The sequence below is a fragment of the Hyperolius riggenbachi genome, chromosome 2 (assembly GCF_040937935.1).
Source record: "Hyperolius riggenbachi isolate aHypRig1 chromosome 2, aHypRig1.pri, whole genome shotgun sequence".
Classification (NCBI taxonomy): domain Eukaryota; kingdom Metazoa; phylum Chordata; class Amphibia; order Anura; family Hyperoliidae; genus Hyperolius; species Hyperolius riggenbachi.
Window position 1 is genome coordinate 571,868,939 of NC_090647.1, and position 11,907 is coordinate 571,880,845.

The following is an 11,907-nucleotide window of genomic DNA, read 5'->3' on the forward strand; positions in this document are numbered from 1 at the left end:
GGACTAGCAGCTCATCCCTACTCTGATTAGGACTAGTAGCTCCTCCCTACTCTGCTCAGGACTAGTGGCTCCTCCCCACTGTGATCAGGACTAGTGGCTCCTCCCCACTCTGATCAGGACTAGTGGCTCCTCCCCACTCTGATCAGGACTAGTAGCTCCTCCCCACTCTGATCAGGACTAGTGGCTCCTCCCCACTCTGATCAGGACTAGTGGCTCCTCCCCACTCTGATCAGGACTATTAGCTCCTCCCCACTCTACTCAGGAATAGTAGCTCCTCCCCAATCTTATCAGGACTAGCGGCTCCTCCCCAATCTGATCAGGACTAGCAGCTCATCCCTACTCTGATTAGGACTAGTAGCTCCTCCCTACTCTGCTCAGGACTAGTAGCTCCTCCCCACTCTGATCAGGACTAGTGGCTCCTCCCCACTCTGATCAGGACTAGTGGCTCCTCCCCACTCTGATCAGGACTATTAGCTCCTCCCCACTCTACTCAGGAATAGTAGCTCCTCCCCAATCTTATCAGGACTAGCGGCTCCTCCCCAATCTGATCAGGACTAGCAGCTCATCCCTACTCTGATTAGGACTAGTAGCTCCTCCCTACTCTGCTCAGGACTAGTGGCTCCTCCCCACTGTGATCAGGACTAGTGGCTCCTCCCCACTCTGATCAGGACTAGTGGCTCCTACCCACTCTGATCAGGACTAGTAGCTCCTCCCCACTCTGATCAGGACTAGTGGCTCCTCCCCACTGTGATCAGGACTAGTGGCTCCTCCCCACTCTGATCGAGTCTAGTAGCTCCTCCCTACTCTGATCAGGACTATTAGCTCCTCCCCACTCTACTCAGGAATAGTAGCTCCTCCCCAATCTTATCAGGACTAGCGGCTCCTCCCCAATCTGATCAGGACTAGCAGCTCATCCCTACTCTGATTAGGACTAGTAGCTCCTCCCTACTCTGCTCAGGACTAGTGGCTCCTCCCCACTCTGATCAGGACTAGTGGCTCCTCCCCACTCTGATCAGGACTAGTAGCTCCTCCCCACTCTGATCAGGACTAGTGGCTCCTCCCCACTGTGATCAGGACTAGTGGCTCCTCCCCACTGTGATCAGGACTAGTGGCTCCTCCCCACTCTGATCAGTACTAGTGGCTCCTCCCCACTCTGATCAGGACTAGTCATTCCTCCCCACTCTGATCAGGACTAGTGGCTCCTCCCCACTCTGATCAGGACTAGTGGCTCCTCCCCACTCTGATCAGGACTAGTGGCTCCTCCCCACTCTGATCAGGACTAGTGGCTCCTCCCCACTCTGATCAGGACTAGTAGCTCCTCCCCACTCTGATCAGGACTAGTGGCTCCTCCCCACTCTGATCAGGACTAGTGGCTCCTCCCCACTCTGATCAGGACTAGAGGCTCCTCCCCACTCTGATCAGGCCTAGTAGCTCCTCCCCACTCTGATCAGGACTAGTGGCTCCTCCCCACTCTGATCAGGACTAGTGGCTCCTCCCCACTCTGATCAGGACTAGTGGCTCCTCCCCACTCTGATCAGGACTAGTGGCTCCTTCCCACTCTGATCAGGACTAGTGGCTCCTCCCTACTCTGATCAGGGCTAGTGGCTCCTCCCCACTCTGATCAGGACTAGTGGCTCCTCCCCACTCTGATCAGGGCTAGTGGCTCCTCCCCACTCTGATCAGGACTAGTGGCTCCTCCCCACTCTGATCAGGGCTAGTGGCTCCTCCCCACTCTGATCAAGACTAGTAGCTCCTCCCCACTCTGATCAGGACTAGTGGCTCCTCCCCACTCTGATCAGGCCTAGTGGCTCCTCCCCACTCTGATCAGGACTAGTGGCTCCTCCCCACTCTGATCAGGACTAGTGGCTCCTCCCCACTCTGATCAGGACTAGTGGCTCCTCCCCACTCTGATCAGGACTAGTAGCTCCTCCCCACTCTGATCAGGACTAGTAGTTCCTCCCCACTCTAATCAGGACTATTAGCTCCTGCCCACTCTGATCAGGACTAGAGGCTCCTCCCCACTGATCAGGACTAGTGGCTCCTCCCCACTCTGATCAGGGCTAGTGGCTCCTCCCCACTCTGATCAGGACTATTAGCTCCTCCCCACTCTGATCAAGACTATTAGCTCCTCCCCACTCTGATCAAGACTATTAGCTCCTCCCCACTCTGATCAAGACTAGTAGTTCCTCCCCACTCTGATCAGGACTAGTGGCCCCTCCTTACTCTGCTCAGGAATAGTAGCTCCTCCCTACTCTGATCAGGACTAGCGGCTCCTCCCCAATCTTATCAGGACTAGCGGCTCCTCCCCAATCTGATCAGGACTAGCGGCTCCTCCCCAATCTGATCAGGACTAACAGCTCCTCCCTTCTCTGATTAGGACTAGTAGCTCCTCCCTACTCTGATCAGGACCAGCGGCTCCTCCCCACTCTGATTAGGACTAGTAGCTCCTCCCCACTCTGATCAGGAATAGTAGCTCCTCCCACTCTGCTCAGGAATAGTAGCTCCTCCCCAATCTGATCAGGACTAGCGGCTCCTCCCCAATCTGATCAGGACTAGCAGCTCCTCCCTTCTCTGATTAGGACTAGTGGCTCCTCCCTACTCTGATCAGGACCAGCGGCTCCTCCCCAATCTGATCAGGGCTAGTGGCTCCTCCCCACTCTGATCAGGACTAGCGGCTCCTCCCCAATCTGATCAGGACTAGCAGCTCCTCCCTTCTCTGATTAGGACTAGTAGCTCCTCCCTACTCTGATCAGGACCAGCGGCTCCTCCCCACTCTGATTAGGACTAGTAGCTCCTCCCTACTCTGATCAGGAATAGTAGCTCCTCCCACTCTGCTCAAGAATAGTAGCTCCTCCCCAATCTGATCAGGACTAGCGGCTCCTCCCCAATCTGATCAGGACTAGCAGCTCCTCCCTTTTCTGATTAGGACTAGTAGCTCCTCCCTACTCTGATCAGGACCAGCGGCTCCTCCCCACTCTGATTAGGACTAGTAGCTCCTCCCTACTCTGATCAGGAATAGTAGCTCCTCCCACTCTGCTCACGAATAGTAGCTCCTCCCTAATCTGATCAGGACTAGCGGCTCCTCCCCAATCTGATCAGGACTAGCAGCTCCTCCCTTCTCTGATTAGGACTAGTGGCTCCTCCCTACTCTGATCAGGACCAGCGGCTCCTCCCCAATCTGATCAGGGCTAGTGGCTCCTCCCCACTCTGATCAGGACTAGCAGCTCCTCCCCAATCTGATCAGGACTAGCGGCTCCTCCCCAATCTTATCAGGACTAGCGGCTCCTCCCCACTCTGATCAGGACTAGCAGCTCCTCCCCACTCTGATCAGGACTAGTGGCTCCTCCCCACTCTGATCAGGACTAGTGGCTCCTCCCCACTCTGATCAGGACTAGTGGCTCCTCCCCACTCTGATCAGGACTAGTGGCTCCTCCCCACTCTGATCAGGACTAGTGGCTCCTCCCCACTCTGATCAGGACTAGTAGCTCCTCCCTACTCTGATCAGGAATAGTAGCGCCTCCCACTCTGCTCAGGAATAGTAGCTCCTCCCCACTCTGATCAGGACTAGTAGCTCCTCCCTACTCTGATCAGGACTAGTAGCTCCTCCCTACTCTGATCAGGAATAGTAGCGCCTCCCACTCTGCTCAGGAATAGTAGCTCCTCCCCACTCTGATCAGGACTAGCAGCTCCTCCCTACTCTGATTAGGACTAGTAGCTCCTCCCTACTCTGATCAGGAATAGTAGCTCCTCCCAATCTGCTCAGGAATAGTAGCTCCTCCCCACTCTGATCAGGACCAGCAGCTCCTCCACATCATTTTGACTGGAACAACTACCTAGTATTCCTAACGCTGATCAGAGGCCATTTCACCTCATCATAATAATTGTGGCTCCTCCTACTCATGGAAGGACAAGCAGCCACTCCCCACCAGAGATTGTAGCACTTGGTTCCCGCCACTCATATAGATGTAGAAGTCATGTGATAAGTACCATACCTGGGCAGGGAAAGTCAGACGGTTGACCCCAGGCTGCAGGGTGATGTTGCTGCACCTCACAGTCTGTGCTCCATCGTCCATGCTGAGAGCGGACTGTCTGTCCAGAGGGGAGGAGGCGCTGGAGTCCTGGCTGCGCAGTAACATGTGCACATTCCTGCAGATGACCCCTGTGCTCAGAAGGCCTCCCTCTGAGGGGCTTTTCTCATACATTTCCGAGAGTTCTAACACTGGTGGGGAGACTCTTGCTCCCGGAAGTCCTTCAGTTTGGAAGTGAACAGCGCCTCCAGCAGGCTTGTGGCGAGTCAGCCACTCTGCAGTTTTACGATAACTGTTCTTGTCCAGGCTGTAGTGGAAATGTCCTGAGAGGTGCTCCAGCTGGAAGGGCACCGGCATCAGGCTGGTCAGAGTCAGTTCCATAGAGAGTGATCCTCCGACGTGAACCACGGCATTGGGGGGATCAAACTGCAGAGAGGTCAGCTGAGCGAACGAGGCAAACAGCAGGCTGAAGGGATTCCCTGGAGAGTGGAGAGAGAGTCATCAGTGGCAGCCAATCAAACCCCTCCTTCCAATTCTACCACTCTAGACCACTTGGTGAAAGACCCACCATAACACCACATGGATAAGATGGTGAAGGTCCTACCATAATACAACATGGATAAGATGGTGAAGGTCCCACCATAACACCACATGGATAAGATGGTGAAGGTCCCACCATAACACCACATAGATAAGATGGTGAAGGTCCCACCATAACACCACATGGATAAGATGGTGAAGGTCCCACCATAACACCACATGGATAAGATGGTGAAGGTCCCACCATAACACGACACGGATAAGATGGTGAAGGTCCCACCATAACACCACGCTGATAGGATGGTGGAGGTTCCACCATAACACCACATGGATAAGATGGTGGAGGACGCACCATAACACCACACGGATAAGATGGTGAAGGTCCCACCATAACACCACATGGATAAGATGGTGAAGGTCCCACCATAACACCACATGGATAAGATGGTGAAGGTCCCACCATAACACCACATGGATAAGATGGTGAAGGTCCCACCATAACACCACATGGATAAGATGGTGAAGGTTCCACCATAACACCACATGGATAAGATGGTGAAGGTCCCACCATAACACCACACGGATAAGATGGTGAAGGTCCCACCATAACACCACACGGATAAGATGGTGAAGGTTCCACCATAACACCACATGGATAAGATGGTGAAGGTTCCACCATAACACCACATGGATAAGATGGTGGAGGACACACCATAACACCACATGGATAAGATGGTGAAGGTTCCACCATAACACCACAAAGATAAGATGGTGAAGGTCCCACCATAACACCACACGGATAAGATGGTGAAGGTCCCACCATAACACCACATGGATAAGATGGTGAAGGTCCCACCATAACACCACACGGATAAGATGGTGAAGGTCCCACCATAACACCACACGGATAAGATGGTGAAGAATCCACCATAACACCATATGGATAAGATGGCGAAGGTCCCACCATAACACCACACGGATAAGATGGTGAAGAATCCACCATAACACCATATGGATAAGATGGTGAAGGTTCCACCATAACACCACATGGATAAGATGGTGAAGGACCCACCATAACACCACGTGGATAAAATGGTGAAGATCCCACCATAACACCACGTGGATAAAATGGTGAAGATCCCACCATAACACCACGTGGATAGGATGGTGGAGGACGCACCATAACACCACACGGATAAGATGGTGAAGGTCCTACCATAACACCACACGGATAAGATGGTGGAGGACGCACCATAACACCACACGGATAAGATGGTGAAGGTCCCACCCTAACACCACACGGATAAGATGGTGGAGGACGCACAATAACACCACACGGATAAGATGGTGAAGGTCCCACCCTAACACCACACGGATAAGATGGTGGAGGACGCACCATAACACCACACGGATAAGATGGTGAAGGTCCCACCCTAACACCACACAGATAAGATAGTGGAGGACGCACAATAACACCACATGGATAAGATGGTGAAGGTCCCACCATAACACCACACGGATAAGATGGTGAAGGTCCTACCATAACACCACACGGATAAGATGGTGGAGGACGCACCATAACACCACACGGATAAGATGGTGAAGGTCCCACCCTAACACCACACGGATAAGATGGTGGAGGACGCACAATAACACCACACGGATAAGATGGTGAAGGTCCCACCCTAACACCACACGGATAAGATGGTGGAGGACGCACCATAACACCACACGGATAAGATGGTGAAGGTCCCACCCTAACACCACACGGATAAGATGGTGAAGGTCCCACCATAACACCACACGGATAAGATGGTGAAGGTCCCACCATAACACCTCATGGATAAGATGGTGAAGGTCCCACCATAACACCACACGGATAAGATGGTGAAAGTCCCACCATAACACCACACAGTGTCATGTCATTCCCAGTATATATTGGACCCCATCATATTTACCACCCAAAACAACCCTTCATCAATACATTTCACACGAGGACCTCAGGAGTCACATAACCCAGGACTGCATTGCATGTACCAGAGTCCATCTTTTCAGAGGAAGCCAGGATCTCTTGACAGAAGGTCTCTCTCTCAGTCTGTGACAGATTGGTGTCAGCAGCAAGGAGGCTGCAGGTCTGCAAATATCTGATGAGGAATCAAGGAGCATGTATTGATCAAGAAGGAATCCACATCTCTACATATATGGAAGGAGGAGGAACCCACACCTCTATATATGGAAGGAGGAGGAACCCACACCTCTATATATGGAAGGAGGAGGAACCCACACCTCTATATATGGAAGGGGGAGGAACCCACACCACTATATATGGAAGGAGGAGGAACCCACACCTCTATATATGGAAGGAGGAGGAACCCACACCTCTATATATGGAAGGAGGAGGAACCCTCACACCTATATATGGAAGGAGGAGGAACCCTCACCTCTATATATGGAAGGAGGAGGAACCCACACCTCTATATATGGAAGGAGGAGGAACCCTCACCACTATATATGGAAGGAGGAGGAACCCACGCCACTATATGTGGAAGGAGGAGGAACCCACGCCTCTATATATGGAAGGAGGAGGAACCCACACCTCTATATATGGAAGGAGGAGGAACCCACACCTCTATATATGGAAGGAGGAGGAACCCACACCTCTATATATGGAAGGAGGAGGAACCCACACCTCTATATATGGGAGGAGGAACCCACACCTCTATATATGGAAGAAGGAGGAACCCTCACCTCTATATATGGAAGGAGGAGGAACCCTCACCTCTATATATGGAAGGAGGAGGAACCCACACCTCTATATATGGAAGGAGGAGGAACCCTCACCTCTATATATATATATATATGGAAGGAGGAGGAACCCACACCTCTATATATGGAAGGAGGAGGAACCCACGCCTCTATATATGGAAGGAGGAGGAACCCACACCTCTATATATGGAAGGAGGAGGAACCCACACCTCTATATATGGAAGAAGGAGGAACCCTCACCTCTATATATGGAAGGAGGAGGAACCCTCACCTCTATATATGGAAGGAGGAGGAACCCACACCTCTATATATGGAAGGAGGAGGAACCCTCACCTCTATATATATATACATGGAAGGAGGAGGAACCCACACCTCTATATATGGAAGGAGGAGGAACCCACACCTCTATATATGGAAGGAGGAGGAACCCTCACCTCTATATATGGAAGGAGGAGGAACCCTCACCTCTATATATGGAAGGAGGAGGAACCCACACCTCTATATATGGGAGGAGGAACCCACACCTCTATATATGGAAGGAGGAGGAACCCACACCTCTATATATGGAAGGAGGAGGAGCCCACACCTCTATATGTGGGAGGAGGAACCCACACCTCTATATATGGAAGGAGGAGGAACCCTCACCTCTATATATGGAAGGAGGAGGAACCCACACCTCTATATATGGGAGGAGGAACCCACACCTCTATATATGGAAGGAGGAGGAACCCACACCTCTATATATGGAAGGAGGAGGAACCCACACCTCTATATATGGGAGGAGGAACCCACACCTCTATATATGGAAGGAGGAGGAACCCACACCTCTATATATGGAAGGAGGAGGAACCCACACCGCTATATATGGAAGGAGGAGGAACCCACACCGCTATATGGAAGGAGGAGGAACCCACACCACTATATATGGAAGGAGGAGGAACCCACGCCTCTATATATGGAAGGAGGAGGAACCCACACCACTATATATATAAGGAGGAGGAACTCACACCACTATATATGGAAGGAGGAGGAACCCATGCCACTATATATGGAAGGAGGAGGAACCCACACCACTATATATGGAAGGAGGAGGAACCCACACCTCTATATATGGAAGGAGGAGGAACCCACACCACTATATATGGAAGGAGGAGGAACCCACACCTCTATATATGGAAGGAGGAGGAACCCACACCTCTATATATGGAAGGAGAGGAACCCCACACCTCTATATATGGAAGGAGGAGGAACCCACACCTCTATATATGGGGGGAGGAACCCACACCTCTATATATGGAAGGAGGAGGAACCCTCACCTCTATATATGGAAGGAGGAGGAGCCCTCACCTCTATATATGGAAGGAGGAGGAACCCACACCTCTATATATGGAAGGAGGAGGAACCCACACCTCTATATATGGGAGGAGGAACCCACACCTCTATATATGGAAGGAGGAGGAACCCACACCTCTATATATGGAAGGAGGAGGAACCCACACCGCTATATATGGAAGGAGGAGGAACCCACACCACTATATATGGAAGGAGGTGGAACCCACGCCTCTATATATGGAAGGAGGAGGAACCCACACCTCTATATATGGAAGAAGGAGGAACCCACACCACTATATATGGAAGGAGGAGGAACCCACACCTCTATATATGGAAGGAGGAGGTACCCACACCTCCATATATGGAAGGAGGAGGAACCCACACCGCTATATATGGAAGGAGGAGGAACCCACACCTCTATATATGGAAGGAGGAGGAACCCACACCTCAATATATGGAAGGAGGAGGAACCCACACCTCTATATATGGAAGGAGGAGGAACCCACGCCTCTATATATGGAAGGAGGAGGAACCCACACCTCTATATATGGAAGGAGGAGGAACCCACACCTCTATATATGGAAGCAGGAGGAACCCACACCTCTATATATGGAAGGAGGAGGAACCCACATCTCTATATATGGAAGGAGGAGGAACCCTCACCTCTATATATGGAAGGAGGAGGAACCCACACCTCTATATATGGAAGGATTAGGAACCTACACCTCTATATATGGAAGGAGGAGGAACCCACACCTCTATATATGGAAGGAGGAGTAACCCTCACCTCTATATATGGAAGGAGGAGGAACCCACGCCTCTATATATATTAGGAGGAGGAACCCACACCTCTATATATGGAAGGAGGAGGAACCCTCACCTCTATATATGGAAGGAGGAGGAACCCACACCTCTATATATGGAAGGAGGAGGAACCCACACCTCTATATATGGAAGGAGGAGGAACCCACACCTCTATATATGGAAGGAGGAGGTACCCACACCTCTATATATGGAAGGAGGAGGAACCCACACCTCTATATATGGAAGGAGGAGGAACCCACACCTCTATATATCGAAGGAGGAGGAACCCACACCTCTATATATGGAAGGAGGAGGAACCCACATCTCTATATATGGAAGGAGGAGGAACCCACACCTCTATATATGGAAGGAGGAGGAACCTACACCTCTATATATGGAAGGAGGAGGTACCCACACCTCCATATATGGAAGGAGGAGGAACCCACGCCTCTATATATGGAAGGAGGAGGAACCCACACCTCTATATATGGAAGGAGGAGGAACCCACACCTCTATATATGGAAGGAGGAGGAACCCCCACCTCTATATATGGAAGGAGGAGGAACCCACACCACTATATATGGAAGGAGGAGGTACCCACACCTCCATATATGGAAGGAGGAGGAACCCACACCTCTATATATGGAAGGAGGAGGAACCCACACCTCTATATATGGAAGGAGGAGGTACCCACACCTCTATATATGGAAGGAGGAGGAACCCACACCTCTATATATGGAAGGAGGAGGAACCCACACCTCTATATATGGAAGGAGGAGGTACCCACACCTCTATATATGGAAGGAGGAGGAACCCACACCTCTATATATGGAAGGAGGAGGAACCCACACCTCTATATATCGAAGGAGGAGGAACCCACACCTCTATATATGGAAGGAGGAGGAACCCACATCTCTATATATGGAAGGAGGAGGAACCCACGCCTCTATATATGGAAGGAGGAGGAACCCACGCCTCTATATATGGAAGGAGGAGGAACCCACGCCTCTATATATGGAAGGAGGAGGAACCCACACCTCTATATATGGAAGGAGGAGGAACCCACACCTCTATATATGGAAGGAGGAGGAACCCACACCTCTATATATGGAAGGAGGAGGAACCCACACCTCTATATATGGAAGGAGGAGGAACCCACACCACTATATATGGAAGGAGGAGGAACCCACACCACTATATATGGAAGGAGGAGGAACCCACACCTCTATATATGGAAGGAGGAGGAACCCACACCTCTATATATGGAAGGAGGAGGAACCCACACCTCTATATATGGAAGGAGGAGGAACCCACACCTCTATATATGGAAGGAGGAGGAACCCACACCTCTATATATGGAAGGAGGAGGAACCCACACCTCTATATATGGAAGGAGGAGGAACCCACATCTCTATATATAGAAGGAGGAGGAACCCACGCCTCTATATATGGAAGGAGGAGGAACCCACGCCTCTATATATGGAAGGAGGAGGAACCCACGCCTCTATTTATGGAAGGAGGAGGAACCCACACCTCTATATATGGAAGGAGGAGGAACCCACACCTCAATATATGGAAGGAGGAGGAACCCACACCTCTATATATGGAAGGAGGAGGAACCCTCGCCTCTATATATGGAAGGAGGAGGAACCCACGTCTCTATATATGGAAGGAGGAGGAACCCCCATCTCTATATATGGAAGGAGGAGGAACCCACACCTCTATATATGGAAGGATTAGGAACCTACACCTCTATATATGGAAGGAGGAGGAACCCACACCACTATATATGGAAGGAGGAGGAACCCACACCTCTATATATGGAAGGAGGAGGAACCCTCACCTCTATATATGGAAGGAGGAGGAACCCACACCACTATATATGGAAGGAGGAGGAACCCACACCTCTATATATGGAAGGAGGAGGAACCCACACCACTATATATGGAAGGAGGAGGAACCCACACCTCTATATATGGAAGGAGGAGGAACCCACACCTCTATATATATATATATATATATATCTATATGGAAGGAGAAGGAACCCACATCTCTATATATGGAAGGAGGAGGAACCCTCACCTCTATATATGGAAGGAGGAGGAACCCACATCTCTATATATGGAAGGAGGAGGAACCCACGCCTCTATATATAGAAGGAGGAGGAACCCACGCCTCTATATATAGAAGGAGGAGGAACCCACGCCTCTATATATGGAAGGAGGAGGAACCCACGCCTCTATATATGGAAGGAGGAGGAACCCACGCCTCTATATATGGAAGGAGGAGGAACCCACGCCTCTATATATGGAAGGAGGAGGAACCCACACCTCTATATATGGAAGGAGGAGGAACCCACACCTCTATATATGGAAGGAGGAGGAACCCACACCTCTATATATGGAAGGAGGAGGAACCCACACCTCTATATATGGAA

General features: G+C 50.9%; 1 protein-coding gene across 3 annotated transcripts in view; it reads right to left on the minus strand.

The window, feature by feature from the left end:
* The window catches only part of TRAPPC10 (trafficking protein particle complex subunit 10), a 159,363-nt gene that overhangs the window by 39,195 nt on the left and 108,261 nt on the right, over positions 1–11,907 (minus strand). For all 3 annotated transcript variants that reach the window (XR_011026590.1, XR_011026591.1, XM_068271035.1), the window contains exons 13-14: positions 6,606–6,712; positions 3,993–4,507 (exon numbers count right to left, since the gene is read on the minus strand). Coding sequence is in view for 1 of the 3 variants with exons in the window: in XM_068271035.1 (XP_068127136.1) it covers positions 3,993–4,507; positions 6,606–6,712 (622 nt within the window). In the remaining 2 variants the exon portion in view is untranslated. The remainder of the gene's footprint in view (positions 1–3,992; positions 4,508–6,605; positions 6,713–11,907) is intronic.